Raw genomic sequence first — 22,057 nt, 5'->3', positions numbered from 1 at the left:
TAGTTTTTTGATAGTGGGAAATTGAGTTAAACAAGATATTTTTAAATTTCTAGTTAACACTTTTTCTCCTGTTTATAATTATAATTTCATAGTTAGGAAAATATGTCTATTTATAACTTAAAAGGAAAACTTACCCAATTTAAAGGATTCTAGCTTTTGTTTTTATTCTATGATATATTCAATGCCTTCTGTGTACCCATGCAAACGGTATTTGCTGGATTATACACCATGATATTAGTGCAAATAGAGAAGGGGAGAACCTATTAATATCTTCTTGCTTAACCTTTCCAAGGTTAAAACTAGCCATATGTTCTTGAACACAGGCACAGGAGGGAACATTAAAGAAATGCGGTAGGAGGGCAGATAAAATTGGCTGCAACAAGGTTAGTCATTGAAGACTTACAAACTATTACTTCAAATTATTCTCCTTGTGGGCCCAGCTTTTTGTTGAACTTCATCTGCTTGAGGCTGAGAACTTGCATTAATTTACACTGTACTGACTCATTTTCTTATTAAGCAAATTTGAAATGATATTATATTTTTGGCTTTGCCAGATTCTTTTCTCTTAATATCTTGAGATTTTCTCTGGGAAGGTCAAAAAGTTTAATATTAATTTTTATAAAATTGCTGCATTATATTCTTATCTTTATTTGACATACAATAAAAATGAGGTAAGTAGAAGATTACAGGGAACGGAAGAACAACACAGGAAAAAGAAGTACTGCCAGATGAACTTCAGCCTTCTGCTTCTTCCCCAGATTTCCATTTGCTTTTGCAAGCTCTGATAACAGTGGTTCTGAACTGGGAAGGCTATCAGATCACCTGTTCAGCATTTTCAATTTATTTATACAATTCCCATGGGCCAAGGAGAATTGGGACGGGATAGGGAAGAGGTAGTTTGAAAACTCTCCCAATGGTGCTGAATGCCCCAACTCCTTTACTAAAGTTGAGAACCACTAGCATCCTAGTATAGTTTCCTAATACATGTACTCTGGTTCTCAGACAAATTTTCCTTTTAAAAGACATCCCTTTTAAAATGCTTGTTCCATTATAGCAATAAAATAATTTCTATTTTGGAGTATTGGCCTATATACTCTATGATTTTTAGAAAAATGGTTGTAAGCCTTAATATGTTTTATACATAAAAGTAATTCATTTCTTTAATGATTTTGTAGTTTTTCACTTTGCTGAATGTATTAACTTCATCTGATGTTTATAATTAGGACAATTTTCAACTAATCTTCATTTCTATATCCATTTGGATTCCAAATGCCGATATTACTCATGTTGATAGGTAATTCCCTTTAGTCAGTTTTTCTATGAGAAGGAAACCAAAGCAGTGCATTCTTCACCTCCCCTCTGAATGTCAAGAGAGTGAAAGAATCATGACAGGGTAAGAATTTTTGTTGTTGTTGTTGCATGGTCTGGGAACTGAACCCAGGTCTCCCACAAGGAAGGTGAGCATTCTACTGCTAAACCACCAGTGCACCCTTGGGTAAGAATTTTAAAAACAGAAAAATCAACTCCTCCTTATCATCATTATTTTCAGTTGAGCAATTTTCTAGTTTTCCTCTGATCCCCAAGAATTTCTTTTTGATTTTCTTAGAGTTCTCCCTACCAGCAGAAATAGTTGTTTGTTTTTATCTTTCTCTGTGAATACAATTCTTTTTTCTGAAAATGGAGCTTAAGCACTCTCCTCTATATATTGCTAGCTTCGGAGATTTTATTCAAATTTCCTTTTCCCAACAAATGAGCTTGGAAGCTTAACAAGAACCCTCTTCATAGCTGAACGAGCAACCAGGAAAGCTGCAGAAATATACTTCAGTAGTCTACACTACAGAATAACAACCACATTTCTACAAATAGATTGGTCTGTCAATAAGCATTAAGGGTACGTTGATGACCTATTCTACTTGATACACTGAAGAATCTAGTTTTCCCTCAGTGTGCACAGCTAAGTTTTATTAACACCAAAAGAAATTATAAGTGGGCATCAAGGGGAGAATGTACACTGAAAAAGTGCTACTTCTCTCACAAAATTCATACCATCTTCCTTTGAGACACTGATACAGACCAATCAACTAAATCTTGAACATGATCAGCATTAAAATTTTTTCCCATCTGTGTAATGTATTTTTGCCATTTGCTTTCAACTGAGTTTATCACCACTGCCTAGCAATGGAAATAGGCAAACAGTATTTTGTTACTGAGGTGGCAAATGTTTTTGTTGTTATTTCTTGTTGATGTTGTTGTTTTACAACCAATAGCTAATGCAACCAAATGAGAGAGGGGCTGCAATGGGTGAAAGATATTTCCAGAAAAAGAAATCAGTCCTTATTAAATAAGGAAAATCATTCAATAAAGTAAATTTGGGAAATAATAACAAGATGAATGGTTTCAGGATTTAAAGGCAAATAAAATGCATCATTTTTCTTGATGATAAAGAAAGTAAAAGAAAAAAGATAGATAATACACAAATAGCTATGGAAAACAAACACGTTTCCATATCACTGAAAACCGAGGGAAAAATGGAAAAGCCCTCTAATAGTAAAACACAATGGATACACAAGAAGATACTTTCTAGTATTTTGGGTAGAAAAAAAAGGCATTCTTATGCTATTACTTTATTATTAAGAAGGGCTAGGCTCTTTTAATGACACATGGGTAAATATCTTATTTTACCTTTTGAATAACAACATTCATTATGTTTCCATTAATAGGCCAAACAACAGCTGTTTTCAGATATTTGAATGCTGAGCAGTTTAAAAGAAGCCAGATACAGAATTCAACTTATACTTTTCTTTTTTTAACCTATCAGTGAAATTAAAAAACTACATGATTTCTAGACTGAATGTTCACTAATATGCTTCAGAATGAGTTCTCATTCATCAGAGATGAAATCAAAGGGCATTTGATTGACTTTAAGTTTTGATCCCTCTACTTATTATTTTGCCTTTGAGAAAATTTTTGCTCCTATGTAGGAAGTGTGCTACCAGCCTCCAACTACCTGAAGGGGAACATGACTACCTACTGAACTGTCTACAAATACTACGTATGGCCCCATCATAAAGGCATGCCTCCTACATGCCGAAAAAGAAAAGAGGTCATATGCTTCTAATATCACAAATAGTTTTGCCTTCAGCTGGCAGTTAAGAAGTTCTAGAAATTTAAAGAAATACATTTTTTATTTCCTAATAGCATCATATGTTTTGGTGAACTTACATTCATTTTGGAAAGAAAATGTTCTACTTTTTAAGAAAACAGATTTAGGAAGTCCTCATGACGTCTTAGAAAAAAGGCCAAAAGGAGGAAGGGATTGAACCGGCACCACCACCAGGGAGAGAACTACTTGGAATTTCCCTTAGAGAAGAACTTAGCACCTTCTATGGACTCCTGATTTCTTCAGGACTGCTTCTTCAGCTTAGAACGTGGACATTAGATCCCAAAGGAATGCTGCAATGTGCGCTATCCTCTTCTTTCTCAGCCTCATCATCAAATTGGCCTCAAAACTTAATAATTCAATTTCATGAGGTCAATCCATACCCATTGTCATAGCTAATAACAAGAATAATAGTAGTAGTCACAACAATAACAACAATAATAATACTTACTGAAATTAGATCTCAATTCTTCCCCAAATTAACCTTTGGATTTCAATGCAATCCCAACAAAATTCTAAGAGACTCTTTTTCTTTCTTTTTCTTTTTTCTTGTAGAAATTGAAAAATGGATTCTAAAACTTATTTGGATACCCAAAGGACTTAGATTAGATAAAACAATCTTGAGAAAAGAACACTGAAACTAGAGTACTCACACTCACTGATTTCCAGATTTACTGTGAAGTTATAGTAATAAAGATTGCTGTGTTGGCATAAAGATAGCCTTTTAGACCAACTAAACAAAATAAAGAATCCAGAAATAGACTTGCACATAACATAGCCAATTGATTTTTGACAGAGATACCAAGGCAATTTAATGGGGAAAGGACAGTCTTTTCAACAAATGGTGCCAAAACAACTGAATAATCATGTGAAATAAAATGAACCCTACTCCCACCTCATACCATACACAAAAACTAATTTAAAATAGATCATAGATCTACAAAGCTGCAAAAACTACAAGTTTTAATGAAGAAAAAATATCTTTATGAACTGGAGGAGGTGGTAAGGATCTCTTACAGACGTGGCAAAAAACAGATACTACAAAAGAAAAATAGGATAAAATGGATTTCATAAAATTAAAACATCTACTCAGCAAAAATGCCATTAGTTAAATGCAAAGGTAAGCTACAAAATGAGATAAAATTTCACAATGGGCTTGTATCCAGAATATGTTTTTAAAAATCCTCTTAAAAAGCATTAATAAAAAGACAAACAACCCAATTAAAACAGAGAGGAAATACTAAAATAGACACATCACATCATTAAGATATAAAATGACCAATAAGCACATGGAGAGGTACTCAACTACATTAGGGAAACATCAATTAGAATGCTAATTAGTAACTACTTTACATCAAGTAGAATGAATAAAATTAAAATGACTGACAACATTAAATGTAGACAAGTATGTGGAACAACTATTATGAATTGCTGGTAAGAGTATAAAATGTTACAACCATTTGGAAAACCCTTTAGCAGTTTTTTTTCTTAAACTTATAAATACATCTACTCTGCCATTAATCCAGATACCTACTCCTAGGTATTTACCCAGGAGAAATAAAATGTATCCCCACAAAAACTTGTACAAGAAATATAAGCAGACATTCATAATCATATCCCCAAAATGAAAACAACCCAAATGTCTATCAATTGGAGAAGGGATAAACAAATTGTGGTGTATTTATATAATAATACTTAGTAAAGTAAAAGAATTACTGATACATGCAACAATATAGTTGCATCACAAAAACAAAACGTTGCATATAAAAGGCCAGAAAAAGAAAGTCTTGATTGTATGATTCCATTTATAAGAAACTCAAAATCAGACAAAACTAACGTACAGTAACAGAAATCAGAACAATGGTTGCCTATGGGATGGAGACTGACTGGAAAAGGACAAGAAGGCACTGTCTAGGGTAATGGTAAAGTCTCATATCTTAATTGGGATTTAGGTTACTCAGTATTATTGGTCAAACTCATTGAATTATTCATTTAAGAGCTGTGCATTTCATAGTATGCAAATTTTACCTTGACTGAAAAAATAAAAAAAGACCAATTTAAAGCTCATTGTGTCCAATATCCTATTTGATCTTAACACCCACCCACCTTTCTCAATTAAACAACAACAACAGCAACTACTACTGAAGCTTACACAATTTCCCTCATTCATTCGAAAACATTTAATGCCATGTTACAGGCACTGGACTAGACACTGGCATATAGTGTAAATCAAACAGTTAATGCTCCTTCTCTTCTGAGCTTAAAGGAAGATGCAAATTAAAGTAATGGCTATGATGGGGTGGGGGGCACAACCTTGGGTTTCTTGATAAAGAATAATGAGAAGACTATTTGTGCCGGTTTGAAGCTGCTATCTACTCCAGAAAAGGCCATGTTCTTTTAATCCATTCCTATGTGTGCAGACAGGCTGTGGGCGGGAACTTTCGGTTAGGTTATTTCAATTTGCGATGTGACGCACCTCATTCAAGGTGGGTCTTAATCCTTTTTATTGGAGTCCTTTATGAGAGGATAAAGGAAAGAAAAAGCTAAGAGAGCATAGAGAGAAAAGCCCTGGAAAAGCTAAGAGAGGACTCACAGAAGCTCAGAGAGGAGGTCACTAGAACCCAAAGCTGAAAACAACAAAACCCAGGAGCTAAGGACCAGCATATGTGATTATGTGCCTTGTTATCTGATAGAGAAACCCTGGATGTCAGCAGCCCATCTTCAGAGAAGGTATCATCCTGTTGATGCCTTGATTGGGACATTTTCATGACCTTAGAACTGTAAATATGTAAGCTACTATATCCCCATTGTTAAAAGTTAACCATTGTGTTATATGGCATTCTAGCAGCTTTAGCAAACTGAAACACTGTTATAGGTGTTGTCTTTGTTTTGGGGGAATGAAGGGTTTAGGGAAGGACTCTATGAGGAAGTTATACTCAAAATGCAGTTGATGTATGAGTTAACTAGACTAGGCTAAGAACAGAAGAAGACTCTAGTAGGGGCAGACAGAAGAGAATATGAGAAAGCCTTAAGTCCAGATACAAAGAGCTGTATGCTAGGCAAAGCATGTAATTGATGGGACCCTTTCAAAAGTGACCCTATTAGTAATCAAAACAGGGCAAAAGGCACAAACAAAGACATATGGTCACCTGGCTGATGGTTTCTCCTACAGTGTCTCTAGGGGAAGGCCAGCATGACAGCAATATAATTAAAGAAAGGAAAAGTAATGCAGATGAGGTGGTAAGGTGGTGAGGTGGGAGAAGTAGGGTCCAGAGACTGTTGGGTCTTATGGGTCATGTTATAGGGTCTGCATTTTATTCAAAGTGTGATGGAAGCTTCACTTACTCTATTCCAAGGTTTTTAAGCAGACAGTGTCATGATCTGATTTACAATTTTAAAAGATCACTAGGCTAATGTGTGGGAATGGTTAAATATCTTGACAAAGGACACACACCCAATGAGCGGCAGAACTTAAAACCTCTTGGTTAAAATGACTGCCGCTTCCATTCCACCTGGAATAATCAGTCACCTTACAGCAGCCCCTCCAACCCCAATGAAGCCTTCAAATGACTATGGCTCTGAAACTTCATGAGACACCTGAACCAGAGCTGCTCAGCTAGATTGCACCCAAATTACTGCCTCATAGAAACTGTGAATATAGTAAGTATTTATTGTTGTTTTAAGCCACTAAGCTGTGAGGTAATTTTTTATGCAGCAATGGATAACTAACAAAGATTATTATTTTTCATCTCTATAAAGAATGCTCTTTTTTAGGTATCCAGGATTCACTTTTAAACTTTCTTTTGGAGGTTAGGAAAATACACAACAAAAGTTCTAAACACACAAAAAATAGACGATCTTATTTCTAATAAAAAAAACAAAAATAAGTATCTACATGAGAAAGAAGACCAGAAGACCAGAACGAATTTATATTTTGTAAAAGAAATACACATCATTCCTACCCATTAGGAAAAATATGAATGTAAAACAAATATAGATAAGATTCATCAAATATCTTTTGCAGTACTAATTGTATCTACTTATGTTTTAACTGCTTACTCATAAAGTAAAATATTTATTTATATGTATTATATATATATATATATATATATATATATATATATAAACACAGAGCACTTATATAGGCCCTTATTATGAGTATTTATGAATTAAGATTCTGTTCATAACTCTAATCTTAGCTAATGATTTCTTCTTTAAATCACAACTGAAACCTTAGTCTTTGATTCAGTTCACCAGTGGCCTGGGATGACAACAAATATTTGAATTTAACTCGCTTTGAATTTCAAACATTTTAAATGTCATAGTTAAGACCTAGACTCAATTCAGTCACATGCCTACTTCTTTCTTAAAGGCTTAATATTTAAAATGAACTGACTAGCTTTTGCAAAAGAAAAATAGACTTTAATCGGCAAACATGTTTTTCTTTTCTGATAATAGGCATTAGTGTTTGGTAGTCAGTTCTAAGATTTGCTCCAGCAATCCTTATAATCTTATATACATAATAATAATAATCCAACTTTTAGAATAGAGTGAGGACCAGAGACAGAGAAGTAAAAAGAGGACTCTGTCTATAGTTGAATTTAGTTGGGAATTAGCTGGACTCTGTTGCCCCTATTTTCAGCTTCAGATGTTATTTCTCTATTTAAAACTGTCAGATGAAAGACTTTCTCCAACAGGGCTTTAATATTTATTGCTGTACTTTAAGAAGTTCTATTGTACAAAGAGAGCCTGTTTTGTTGTCTCATGCACTGGACATTTGTTAGCTTTTTTTAGCTTCTTCAATTCATAAAAGGCTTTGCTTGGTCGTGAGTGATTTGATTCATTTTTTTATCTTTTTAAATACTGGCAACTGATAGTCACTATAAAGGAAGAATTCTGTGTTTAGTTCTTGCTCTAAAGAAAGAACTCAGAGTGCTTTTCACCCCATTTAACTCTGCAGAAGACTTTTCAGAAACTTCCAAAGGTCCCATGTTCCAGTTCTGCAGGCTACACAGACTTAACCCTGGGTAGACACTACAAGACGGAGGAGGTCATTTTGCATAAAATATTAGCCTCAAAATGGGCTTGTCTCTTTGCATTGTAGTTCTTCTGTTTGTACGTATGCTGATGCTTCTGAAAAATACAAAATTACCCCAGGATTCTGGGTTGAATAGGGTGTCCCACAATTCATGTCTATCTTGAACCCCAGAATGCACTTATTGGGAAATAGGGTCCTGGCAGATGTAATCAGTTAAGATAAGGTCATAGTGGATTAGAGTGGGTCCTAGCCAATGACTGGTATCCTTATAAGAAAAGAAATAGAGGCACAGAAGGATACACAGAGAGAAGGATGCCACGACAGAGATAGAGATGTGGAATAATGCATCTATAAGCCAAGGGACACCCAGGATTGCTGGCAACACCAGAAGCTCCAGAGGCATGAAACAAACTCTCCCTCAGGGCTTCCAGAGGAGCTAACCTTGCTGATACCATGGAAGCTAGTTCAGATTTCTAGCTTCTAGACTGTGAGAATAAATTTCTATTGTTTTAAGCTACCCAGTTTGTGGTACTTTGTTACAGCAGCCATAGGAAGCTAATACTCAGGGGTGGCAACTACAACCCCAGGCCACACCTATTCCTTTATATTTCTCTGCTTGCTTTCAAGCTACAACAGCAGATTCAGCAGTTGCGACAAAGACCATATGCCCACAAAGCCTAAAATATATACCATATGGCCCTTTACCCCAAAAGCATGCCAACCCTTGAATTAGATCCTATAGTATTTGTGAAAGGAGTTCTCTTCTATATTCTCCACCCATTCCAATCTCCCACCGAAACAGAATTTGCCTTCATGAAATGATTGTTAATGATAAATCTAAATTCTAACCTATTCATCTCACTCTCTAACCCAGAGAAGCATAGCCTCAAAGCTAGGAAAGTAGGCCATTGAAAACACTAATGTAACCTCATCTCCAGAGCACTTCATTTTTTTTGAGAGTATCTGTGAATTTAAATAATTGACCTTATATAGTGTTCACTTAGCACTTTAGCACTTTACACTGCAATAAGGATTCTCATAAACATTATCAGCTGTAATTACATACAAAGTGGCTCCCTTATTGACATTAGCCAAAATTCCAAACAGTTCACAGTATGTATTGAGAAAAAAAGTGAAAAATCATACACAGGAAGAAATTTGTAATTTCTTTACTGATTTGACTTCCAGCGGAGGAGAACAGATAATCTTTAGCTTTTCTGTAAGACTCTTAGAGAATCATTCAACTTCTCAAATTTTCTTTTAGATATTTCTGCATCTAGATAAAATCTGATTTAACTCAACCATCTCTCATCAAAGGAGGGTCTCAAAAATATTTTTAAAATCTTGTTTTCCTCAACTCCCTTTTCTCATCATAAAACAACAACAACAACAACAAAAATTGATCAGAGCTGCAATTATTCTAGGCAGGGCCCCCAATGTGGAAGTGGTTGTACTCTTGTTTCATTATCCCTCATTTCATAGATGGAGCTACAACTTCCTTTGTTCATTCAACATTTTTTGATTTCATATTATGCATAAAATAAATACTGATATAAGTAGATTTAGAGGCTAGAAACAAGACAAAAACAACACCCTTGAGAATCACACTACTGTGGCATGGTTGATCAGGAAATGGACAGTTTTAAAATCATGTGAAAGAACAAACTATTGTGGTTGGTGCTAACATAAAGGTATATACAAGGTGCTAGGGAAGCAGAAAGGAGTTGGTTTCACTAAGATGATTTACAAGAGCCCACTCCAAAAGACTGGGTAGGAGTTTATCAGGCAAAGTAAAGAACAAGTACAAAAGCACAGAGGAAAGTGTGGCTCTGGTGGTCATAAAGCACAGAGACAAGGTCCCAGCAGGGAGCAGAAAGGAGAAACTGAAACCCAGCTCTTTCACCAAGCCAGAAGTCCCAGTATATCAGCCTTGAGAAAGTGGAATGTTTTTACAATTCATCTACCCAGAAGGAATGCCTTAGGTAGAGGTAGAGGTAGCCCTGAATTTGAATGATGTTCAGGACATGAAACTAATCTCATGTATTCTGCAGATCTGTTGTAGAGATTCAAGCAGATGAAAGACATAATCAAGTTTTTGTTCCTTTGTTTTTAAGATATTTTCCACAGTAATGTGAAACATGTAGAAGATGGGCTAACACAAACAAAAGGCTAAAGGAGCAGACAAAAGTTAGAGAAGGATGTCATAGTAATTCAACTGAGAAATGATGAAGATCAGGTTGAAAGCAGGAATGTTGGGGATGGAGAGTGGGGATTAACCAAGTATACGAAGCATTTTATAAAGGATTCTCTTTATATTACTTAAGGACATTTTTGTACAGCTGCCTAGGGATAAATGGACATAAAGTAATCAGGGCAGATAATTCAGAGTAATTACCAGCGCACAAAACTGAGACTTGTGCTCACGTCTACCCTGTTGAATAAGTGTTTATTCTTTGTTTATTCTTTGGAAGCTCTGCCTAGCTTAGATGTTTGACCTAAGAAGACTTGCTGACTGCCCAAACTGGACTTCTTACCCCTCAAAGTTACTTGGGTCCTGGTATCTTAGCCATTTTAGTAACTCCTTATTCTCAATAATTCCGCTCTCATTTTCTTTGCTTATCTCAACCCTTCTTTCATATTAATCTTTTATCTTATTTTGAAGTTGACCCAATATTGTGGCCTCTGGCTCTGTTTCAGCTTGTTAAAGCTGCCAGAATGCAATATACTAGTTATGGAGTGACTTTTAAGAAGGGAATTTATTAAGTTGCAAGTTTACAGCTCTAAGGCTGTGAAAATGTACAAATTAAGGCACCAGCAAGAGGTTACCTTCACTCAAGATACCAATGTTTTGCATGAGGAAGAAAAAAACGAATGACAATATTGCAGGGTATTGAAAATAGATAGCAATTCATATTTTAAAACTTTAACTTTTGTGTGAGACTAAAGCAAAGAATGTTTGTTTGGTACTAAATTTATATTTTGACTAGTACATTTCCTAATATAAGTTATATGGACAGTTTAATTGAACAGCATAAGTACATGGAACCTTGAGTAGGGCAAGAAATTCTGTAGGTTTGTCCAGAGTGATGCCAAAAAAAATCCCAGAGTGATTTGAACAGTAATAAAGAAGTATTTGCAAAATCCCCTTGGGGGAATGGTGAGAAAGGGGGAAAATTCAACTTTTCCATTTGGAGAATTCCTGTTATTCTTGTAAGCAGTGGGGTCAACCAAATCAATAGGCTGAGCCCTCAATCTTGGTGTTTGTTCATATGAAATTTAATCCCGCAAAGGATAGGCTAAGCCTACTTAAAATTAGGCCTAAGGGTCACTAACAGAGAATTTCTTTTGTTGCTCAGATGTGGCCTATCTCTCTCTCAGCCAACATGACAAGCAAACTCACCACCCTCCCCCACTCTATGTGGCACATGACTCCCAGGGGTGTAAACCTCCTGGCAACGTGGGACAGAAATCCTAGAATGAGCTGGAACTCAGCATTAAGGAATTGAGAAAACGTTCTCGACCAAAAGGAGAAAGAGTGAAATGTGACAAAATAGAGTCAGTGGCTGAGAGATTTCAAAGAGTTGACAGGTTATCCTGGAGGTTATTTTTACGCATTTTATAGATACCCCCTTTTTAGTATAAGGTGTATTGGAGAAAATAGAGGGAAGTGCCTGAAGCTGTAGGGCTGTATTCCAGTTCCATGTTTCTTGAAGATGAATGTATAATGATACAGCTTTTCTAATGTGACTATGTGGTTGGGAAAACCTTGTGTCTGATGCTCCTTTTATCTACAATATTGACAGATGAATAATATGGATTAAAAATAAGTAAATAAATAGCAGGAACAAACGTTAAAATAAATTGAGTAGATTGAAATACTAGTGAACAATGAAAGGGAGTGGTAAAGCATATAGAAAAAAATAGGGGGAACAAAGGTTAAAATCTATTGAGTAGATGGAAATACTAGTGTTCAATTAGCAGGAGGGATAAGGGGTATGGTAGGCATGAATCTTTTCTTTTTATTTCTTTTTCTGGAGTAACGTAGATGTTCTAAAAAATGATTATGGTGATGAATATACTACTATGTGATGATATTGTGAGCCATTGATTGTACTTCATGCATGGAATGCTTGTATGTTGAAAATGTTCATGTTTGTATGTTGTTTAGTTTGATAATGAAAAGTAAATTAAAAAAAAAGAAAGAAAGGTTGATACCATGCTTACCAGCTGACAGAGATTGGAAAGGCATGTGGCTGGCATCTGCTGGGATCTCTGGCTTCTGGACACCTCTCTCAGCTGAGGAGGCACATGGAAACGTCTGCTAGCTTTCTTTCCTCATTTCATAACGCTTCCCTGGGGGCATTTTCCTTCTGCATCACTGGCTGTGTGGGCTATGGGCACTAAAGCTTTTTCCTAAACTGCTCCCTCTTAAAGAGCTTCTGTAAGCAACCCCGCCCTGAATGTGAGGGGACACATCTCCATGGAAACCAACTAATCAAAAGTTACCACCCACAGTTGGATGGGTCACATTGTGGAAACAATCAAAAAGCTCCCACCCTGCAGTCCTGAATGAGGATTAAAGGACATGGCTTTTCCCAGGCACATGACAGTTTCAGACGGGCACAGGCTCCCACACACCCAACGAGAAATGTAGTCAGGAGTTAAAAGGTTACAGGGGACCAAGGGGGTCTCTCCAATCTCAGTGTCTCTCACTTTGTTAACCCCACACCAAAAAGAGAAAGATAATCATTTACTGCCTGGAGCCAGGGGAAATAAAAAGCTAAGTCAACTATTTGATTTTTTGAGTTGATAAACGTTTTTAGAAATTCAGAAGAACTTTGGCAGAGTTAGTAAGGAGTCCTCAAAACGGACTCAAATGAATCACATATAAGCTTATTACTTTCAAATCCTTTTAAAAACATCATAGCCAGTCAATAAATTAGAATTTAATAAATCTCAGTAGGAGACTTAGCTTTAGCCATTAGAATTATATGCGCATTTGAGATAAACACATTTGGAAATAAAAAGATAGACACACATTTGAGACACTATTGGCTAGAATATTACTTTTATGAGAGAAATTTTAAATAGGCACATTTCTTCTAAAGGTTAGTAAACATTATTCTCATGACTTATCAAGAGAGGATTCACATTTGCTAGGTTCCAGGGTCCCTTTAACTAGAAATCAAGGAACCAGATAACCTTTATAGCATGCTGTCAATCAGCGCTTAAAACAGGTCTCAGGAAAACCGTCTCTATCACCATATTTGTTTATATCCTATCTAGAATGAGGACTGTAATCCTCATAAAATAAACTCCTGCTAGTACTTTCATAGGTATAAGTCCAAATGATGAATTCAAATAATTTCATTTACCTACTCTTTCATTCATTCAAAAATATTTATTGAATACGTACTTACTACACTAATATGCAGAATATATACGGGACAATGACATTAAGAATGAATATAACATAGCCCTGTCCTAGGAAAATGTATAGTCTGCTTAGAAATAAATGACTTAAGATGGTAGGTATGCACTGGGAATCATGGAGCCCCAGGTGCACCTAATAATGGGGATACAGGAGGGAAATGAAGAAATGGATGATTCTCAGAGTTCTAGCTCGAGTAACTGGTTTGGGAGCTACAGTTGATGCACTCAATTTATACATATTGGGTTGGGATGGAAGTGGGGCAGGAACACAAGTGGTAAATTTAGTCATGAGGAAGAAATTGGACATGAGGAAATTGGAGGTCAGAAGAAAAGTGTGGAAGCAGACGTACATCTGGTAGCCAACATTATCATCACTTCCATAATTTCAGTTGCTATTTAAGGAATGCTTATCAAGTATAGGCTCTGGACTCTGTGCTTTATATCCACTACCTCACATAACCTTGACAACAGCTCTGTGAGGGACATATTAAGAGGAGCTAAGGTCCAGAGAGGCTGTGTATGTTGCTCAAGGTTGTACAACCAGGAAGCCGCAGACTCAGGATACTTAGGTCAATCTGGCTCAAAACTTCTGCTCTTCAGAAGAATCCCACCTCAGAGTTGATAGCTCTCAAGAAGCATGTAGCACACTGAATCTCAAGGTATAGGGCAGAGTGTTTTCAGAGACTAAAAGGAGGGACAGAAGGGGAAACTGGAAACACATATTCAGTATCCCTTCATAGAAACTGAAAACACATATAGATTCAGGGCCTGGCATGTAAGTCAGTGTGTGAAGCAGCTGGGCCTATGGCAGAAGAAAGACATGGGAGAACTAGGCAAATTGGAGAGTGCTTGGCCCAATTAAAGATATTTAAATTTGATGCTTTTTCTTCTTTGTAAACACAATTCTGCCAAAACAAAAAGCACCATCCATTAAGTTGATCACAGCCTCCTAAAAATGGTGTACCTTTATTAATAATCTCCATTCAAACTACAGAACAAAAACATGACAGCATCTTTATAAAGGGTTAATAAGCACAAGATAAGGTTAGAAAATTCTGTACAGCATGTGAGTTTTAAGACGGGGTCTAAGACACAGAATAGTGATGGGTACAATATTGGGTGCTATGGAAGAGGAGTTCTAAAAGGAGACCAAAAATAATGGTCAAAGAGGAATAAACACATTCTAGGGAGTTAAGTGCCTTAGAAGTAAAAGAACTAAAGACTAACAAGGATTGAGAACTGATCATACCATAAGAAAACAAGATGGAAAAGAATGCATTCCCTTTGGATTTGGTAATGCGGAAGTTACTGGAGATCTTACGAGAGTGGTTGAGGTAAGGTTATCAAGCAGAAGCCAGACTGCATCAGGGAGACAAACCTTTAGAAGGCAAGGGAGTGAGAGCAGTCATGATAAACCAGTCGCCTTGACACCTGATATTTAAGAATGACAGCCTAATCCTCTTAGTCCTCAAGTCAGTTGGGCAGGGGGTGGGGTTGGCAGGTAGGGTGGCGGGGCTTCTCCAAACTTACACACAGTTTCTATGAATGCCAGGCTATAAAAATAGGCTGGCAGGCCTAGCCTAACAGATATACTACCTTTCTGTAAATTAAGTTTTCAGTAGTACTCAACCAGGAGTTGTAGGAATCCCTAACTGGGTGGGGCACAGGATGTATGATTGAAACTGGAACACATGAGACAGCCACATACACTGAAGTGTCCAACCTCAAATGCAAAGAGTGTCTAGTGTTGAGAAACACTGAGCATCATCAAAGAATAGCAAACCTTTTTTTTTCACTCTTTACAAAAACACTTTTAGTGAACTGAGCTACTGTTACAGTGAATATAAGAAAACTAATCTGAAGAATAGTTTTGTACCTTTTACAAGACTGGAGTAAATGACATGGCCCATTATGTAACTCAGTGCTCCATACATAAAGATCCATGAGAGAAATTCCTTCTAAGTAGTGCTAAGGAAATGTTTGCATATCCTGAGGAATTTGGAAGCTTCCCTTATCTATCAGTAAGGACTTTCATTGGACTCCTATGTTTCTTAGGACCAAAGTTAATGTCTAATTTTATCCTCTCACATTTCTTTTATTTTTCAAAATATCTCATTTAATTTTTATGTACTTGTTAAGATGTCTGCAATTTACTTTATAATATTTTGGTATTCTCATTATGATACTATCTATGTGCCACATAGTTTAACTTTTAGTTCTGGGAGTGGTCTAAGAATGCAAAGATTGGGCTGCTCAGCTGGTATTATTAAGAGATGGGGATTACTAGTCCTTCTGATCCAGGTGTACCTTATCCATAAGCAACATTTTATTCATTAATAAACTAAAGGTAAAAGATGGGTCTTTATTGGTAAGCCAATATCTCGTTAATTATTATAATGGATGTATAAATGTGCTTCTTTTGGTGAAAATAAAGGTATTGAAGATATGTGGATTGGCTAATATATTTAAACACTTCTTACTCTTGAATGAACTGTAAATATGATTTCATTGGGGAATTTGGAGCTTCTCTTATAACTCATACTTCTTAGAGATAGGACCCATGATTTTATCCCTAATTGTTCTGTGTCCAGCGATTGGTTTATGAAGATTTTTAATAGAATGGCACTGACTAAAGAGCTTACAATCCTGTCTATAGAGTGTTTCTATGTCTATATCAAGTGAATGCTGCATTCAGGATGTGGTCAAATATCTAAAAGGACAAAGTACTAGAATTCCATTCAACTTATACAATAGCCTTTGTTCTTGATTTGCTAATGGGTGTCTAGCTAATAAATATATAATAAATAAGTGACAAAATTTGGAGTTGGACTTGTTTTCATTATAATCTGATGGTAATGCTATGGGAGAGAAGCTAACTCTCAACATTTCCAACTTTTTGAGTGGCCACCATTATCTAACCACAAAAAAAACAAGAGTTTTGCCAAATTTAACTTTAGTTAGTTAAAAAAAAGTGTTATGCATTCCTTAATATGATAAAGCAATGCAAGTATTTTGGGGAGAAACTGATACATATTTGTCTATACTATTCTCTGATTTTTTATCTGTTTCTAAAAATAATTGTTGCTTTCTGCAAAACATTGGTACCAAAAAATGTGCTACACATCACAACAAAAGACATGCACATACTCTAAGGTAGAAAGAAAACTCTTCATAAACAAACAACATTAAAGAGTGACATGAGCACGCTGGTTGAAATTTTCAATGCATAAAGAGATCAAAGGGCAATGTTATTTTATGAGAAAGCTCAAAATATAATGAAGTTGGTTATAATTAAATTTTACAACTGCATTTTAAAAAGAGACATAAGAAATTGCATTGATTCTTTACTTTGCTGCCAGCAACTGAATCTGTGGTATAAAGATTTGAATACATCACATTTTAAACAATGGATTATTTCAAATTGTTTCTATCTAAACTCAAAGTGAAGCAGATACTCTGTAGTGAGTTAACTAGGTCAATTACATTTCCACAAGCAATTCAGAGAAAAAATCCCAGTCTGATACTTCAAAATCATTCTGGACATTAGCATCAAATACCAGTTTTCATACAAGCTATCAGAGGTTGTAGCATAGAACTCGTACATTAAGAAGCTCTCTGATGTTGCCATTTTTTCAAGTGGGAAATACTAAAGTCTAAACCAAATCTTATCAGGAATCCAATCAATTACAAAATACCCACAGTAACAAAAGAGTACTATATGCAACCTAAATCAAATACAGTAGTCATTGATCAATATTTTATATTTTTAAAATACTTTCTTGGATTAGTCATCACAAGTTTACACAGATCATACATTCCTTATCTCTTCTTCCATTTTTTTCTAAGAAATCATTAATCCTGAGTACAGTAAAACAAACATAACCTTTCACATACTAAAATCTCATATATAAAATGAAATGGGGTCAATTTAGTTCAACTCATAATAGAATATATGATTTTTTCCCCTTTGGGAACTTCATATTGTTGAGAGTGACTAAGAACAAAAACTCAGTGTTTTACAGGTTTTCACACATGGACACTCTATAATGAATTTTTCTTTGCTTGCAAAGATCACCTACTTAGAGCTAGTAAAGCAAAATTAACATAGCATGAAAGAAAACCAACAATTTATCAATTTCTTCATCATCTGTGCCACCTACCATCCATCCCTCCTCATGAACATCAACAATTGCAGCAGCAAAAATGAACACAATCCATCTGGAACAGATCCATTCTGGGTCTAAAACCACGTGGAAACTATTCTGCAGTTAGTTACCTGAGCAGAAACCAAACTAAAGTTTTTTTTTTTTTTTAATAAGCACATACCAGTCATTCCTCGTATTCAGAAATAAAAAGTAAAATTAAATTTGTCTTATTTTGCCTTTGATAGTCATAGTATTTTTAGATATCACAAAGACGTTTACATGAAAAACAAGGACACTGAAATTCGGGGGAAGCCAAAATTGGCAGGCCAAACATTACTTCTTAAGACTATTTAGTTTTTGAATATAGTTACCATTTAGTCCTATACTATCCAACATGGCAGTCGCTAGCTGTATGTAGCTGTTGAGCACTTGATATGTGGCTAGTCCAAATTGAATGTAAGTGTAAAAATATGCCAGACTCCAAAGAATTAATTTAAAAAACATGGCTATATATTGAAATGGTCATATTTGGATAAATTAAATTAAATTAAATATATTATTAAAATAAGTGTAACGTATTTCTGATTTTTTTAAATGTTGCTACTAGAATATTTAAAATTCCTTATGTGACTTCCATTAATGGCTTGCATTTATTTCTATTGGATAGTACTGATTCATATTATAACTAATATAATATGTAGTAAACCTTACAGAAAATCCTACTATTCTATCATTTGACTCAGAACTTGTAAAAAACTTTGCCATACAGCCTGAGACAATCTTAAAAGCATATTCCCTATTAAGATCATGCAGTTTCCATAGTCCAATGAAGGGGAAAGCTCAAGAGAGTTTACAGGGTAATAAATGCCAGAAAAGGAGACTTCGGTGGGAAAAATTTCAACTATAGGCTCAAGCTGACTCTAAATTTTATTTCTTCTGATTTCCAAACCCAATAAATAATTCCTACTTCAAAGGGATGCTCTCTTTTCCTAGGTAGAGATCTAAGGAGAAACTGTTAGAGAATTGTGAGTAGACATTAACCAGTAAATGAACACCTCTAAGGGTCTACAGCTCAGCCTAAGCGAACAACCAAAAAGTGAGGGGTGACATGAATAATAAGTTCAGAATCCAGAGTCCTGCATCCTCTCCTTCATCTCTTCCTTCTCCCTCTCTTCCTACTTTTGTTTCCCCTTTCCCTCCCCAGCTCCTCCAATGCTCACCAGCATGCTTTTTCCACTGCTGCTTATTTTGTACTTTTCTCTTTCTCCTCTTCCAAGTCCAACTGGCATCTTCTTTACCTTTGGCCCTTTCTCCTATATGCATATTTTCCTTTTTTCCATGTACTTCTTTTTAAAATTAATATTAAATGCTCACTACATGGACTGACAATATCTTAAGACTCTGTATTCTCTCACATTCTTTTTTTCAGAAAAAAATGGGAAAGCAATGAGGAAAAAAAGACTAAATACTCAAATGCATTAAATTATGTTTTACTTTATTGGGTTGTTGTTTTTGTTTTGTCCTTGAGGATGAGTGGCATCCCCTTGTCCTTATCCTGGCCTATGGCAACATGGTTCAAGATGAAACCTTCATCAGACTCACCTAAGCAGCTTCCTAGGCCCCATCAGAACCAGAATCATATTCTTTAGGCAAGAATCACCAATATCAGGAATGTAGGTTAGCAAAATTAAAATACCCAAATTACTAAGGTTGATATCTATTATATACTGAAAATTGCATTTGATTTTTTTAAAGAGGAAATCTATTCAAAAGAGAATATTTGAATTATTGGCTTTGGTATTAGGAAAAAAAAAGTTGAAAAAGAATAGGACTGAAACCATGCAACTGACTGACAAATAAATTATCAAAGCAGTATTTAACAGAATTTCTTCAAGACTGGGCAAGTTAATTTAAGATTGCTATTCTGGGTTTCTTGGTATATATTTCTGAGTAGTTTGGTAAAGAGAATTGATGGTCACTTCTGGAAACATGTGGGCATTCAACTTTGGCCAATTCACATACATAGAACCTACACTTTTATTCCACTAAAAGTGACTATGCAGCTAAATAACTGCCACATTGGTTAAATATCAAATACTTTGTGATTAATTAAAATTTTTTGAAAGGCATAAAATCTAGAGTGGCTTTCATCTAATACTCTTTTCTAGTATTTGGACATTTGGGGGGTAGATTTTCAAGAATGATGTTATAAGCAATTGAGAGTTGCATTTTAAGAATCAGGAAGTTGATAAATTAGACCAAAATGTAGGCAGTCCTATTGCAATTAGGATAATGAGTCAAAATTTCTTTGTACTTTTTATGTCCCAAGATTCTGAGTGATCATATAATGTTCGACAAACATATATTTTTACAATTAAAAATAGCCTCTAAATCCCCAAGAAATTAAGTCAAGAGAATGTATTTCTGGACTTGAATAGGCAACATTTTCATCCAGAAACCAATACAATGTTTTTTTAAAAAATAATTTTATCAGAAGTTATCCATTTTATCTAGAATAAATGCTTAGATTCTTAATAATCAACGTTAGGCCAAAAAGAAAGCATACAAAAAGAATCAGAATAATTACCAGTCATACCTTATTATGAGTCTGAGTCTGTCCCACCAGTATGAGGATGTTGGATGAGATGATGGACAGGCAGAAGTTAATCAGAATTATGGACCGCTCAGAGCGTATATACCTAGTCAGAGAGAAAAAGATTGTACTTAAAAATTAAACAGAAAGATGCAGAATTCTGTCTCGTGCAAGTTGGTGGAATTCATCCAAAACAGTGAAACATAAAACAGAGTCTTTTATAGGAGACAAAATATTTAAAAGCAGTTTTTTAATAAAGATTGTGTTTAAAATCCAATAGTATAGTGCCATGACATATGCTAGAATGCTTTAGAATTATTTTTTCTTTAGACATTTGTGCATATAACATGATGTTTCTGACAGAGCCCAAGTTGCACACTGGTTTCAGTATAATTTTTTACTAAAAATGAGATTAATTAGAAATATACTAATATAATATATATTATATATGTTTATACAATATATTGAGAACTATGATATAAATTAGCTAGTGGAGACTCTGAGAAGCAAAAAACAAAACAAAATCCACATTAGTTCTGAAGCATCACCCTCAATTATTAGAAGGATACCATCATTTTCATGAAACCATTAATATTTTTTTCATCCACCATTGCACCCACTCAAGCATCTTTATGTAGTCAAGCTGTTATTCTTCACAGTTTTTCTTTTCTTAAATAATTATTCCAAAAAAAGAAAATGAATGTTTATCTTTAAAAACTAATCCAATTCACAAACGATAATTCAACTTTAGGCTGGAAAATTACATGGTGCCTTCCATATTTTACCCTTATGTAGAAATGTTTACATACAGTCTGTTATACAATTTTTAAATGCACCAAGAAAGTAAGCCATGGAGTAAAGTACTCAGAACCAAAGGTTCTACCAGATGATTCCCTTAAAAGGGTAACAGTTCTTTTGCTTTAATATCCTGTGGTAAATCACTTAGTGACGATACCAAAAAGACATGCTTGTACTTGTGCTTTAGCCTAATCAATTTGTTTTCAAGCATGGAATCACATTCCACAGCAAGCATGGGCTCCCTTGTGTAGTGTTAGATGGAGGAGCCAGAGATCTGGAGGCACTCCTTCTTAAGTAAACCCTATCACAATGTTCTCTCTCTTTGAGGAATGCTTAGGAAGAAATCTCATATTCCACTGCATATTTCAGAAGGGAAAATAAAAACAATAGTAGCAATAGACTGCAAAAATCAGTTTTTGTGATATAAATTTCCTTTTTTCTTTATAAAACAAACCTAAATAGGACAACTTAGGTCGATTCTCAGCACAAAATGGCCTCAGGAGTTGTTTAACCTTGTTCCTGAATCATCTGTACCTTAAAAATAATAATCCACACACTGGGACATGCTGGGATGCTAAAGACATCATCAAATATTAAGCTGCCCTCTTTTGTGGGGTGGGGGACATAACAAAAAGTTTAAAGGACTGCACAGAATTAACCCTTTTTATAATCTTACTGGCTTTCATCACATCACAAGTACAGAAGTGACATTATTAAAAATATTTCAGTGATATTATTTGTTTTACAAATGAGAAAATCATAGTAATAAAAGTCCCAGAACTAACTAACCATCCTGAGGCTCTTTTAGCTGTTTCCATTTCATCAACATTAAGTAACAATGCTGCCTAAAACATTGCTATAAAATGTCTCAACTTTTAAAACTTTTTAGA

The 22,057-nt window shown here is 35.2% G+C and overlaps 1 protein-coding gene across 5 annotated transcripts in view; it reads right to left on the bottom strand.

Annotated features, from left to right (window-relative positions):
- The window catches only part of ADGRB3 (adhesion G protein-coupled receptor B3), a 723,849-nt gene that overhangs the window by 114,374 nt on the left and 587,418 nt on the right, over positions 1-22,057 (bottom strand). For all 5 annotated transcript variants that reach the window (XM_077162185.1, XM_077162184.1, XM_077162181.1 and 2 more), the window contains one exon: positions 20,373-20,475. In XM_077162185.1, the coding sequence (XP_077018300.1) occupies positions 20,373-20,475 (103 nt within the window). The remainder of the gene's footprint in view (positions 1-20,372; positions 20,476-22,057) is intronic.

This window comes from Tamandua tetradactyla, chromosome 5 (assembly GCF_023851605.1).
Source record: "Tamandua tetradactyla isolate mTamTet1 chromosome 5, mTamTet1.pri, whole genome shotgun sequence".
NCBI lineage: Eukaryota > Metazoa > Chordata > Mammalia > Pilosa > Myrmecophagidae > Tamandua > Tamandua tetradactyla.
This window is presented reverse-complemented; position numbering and strand designations above follow the sequence as displayed.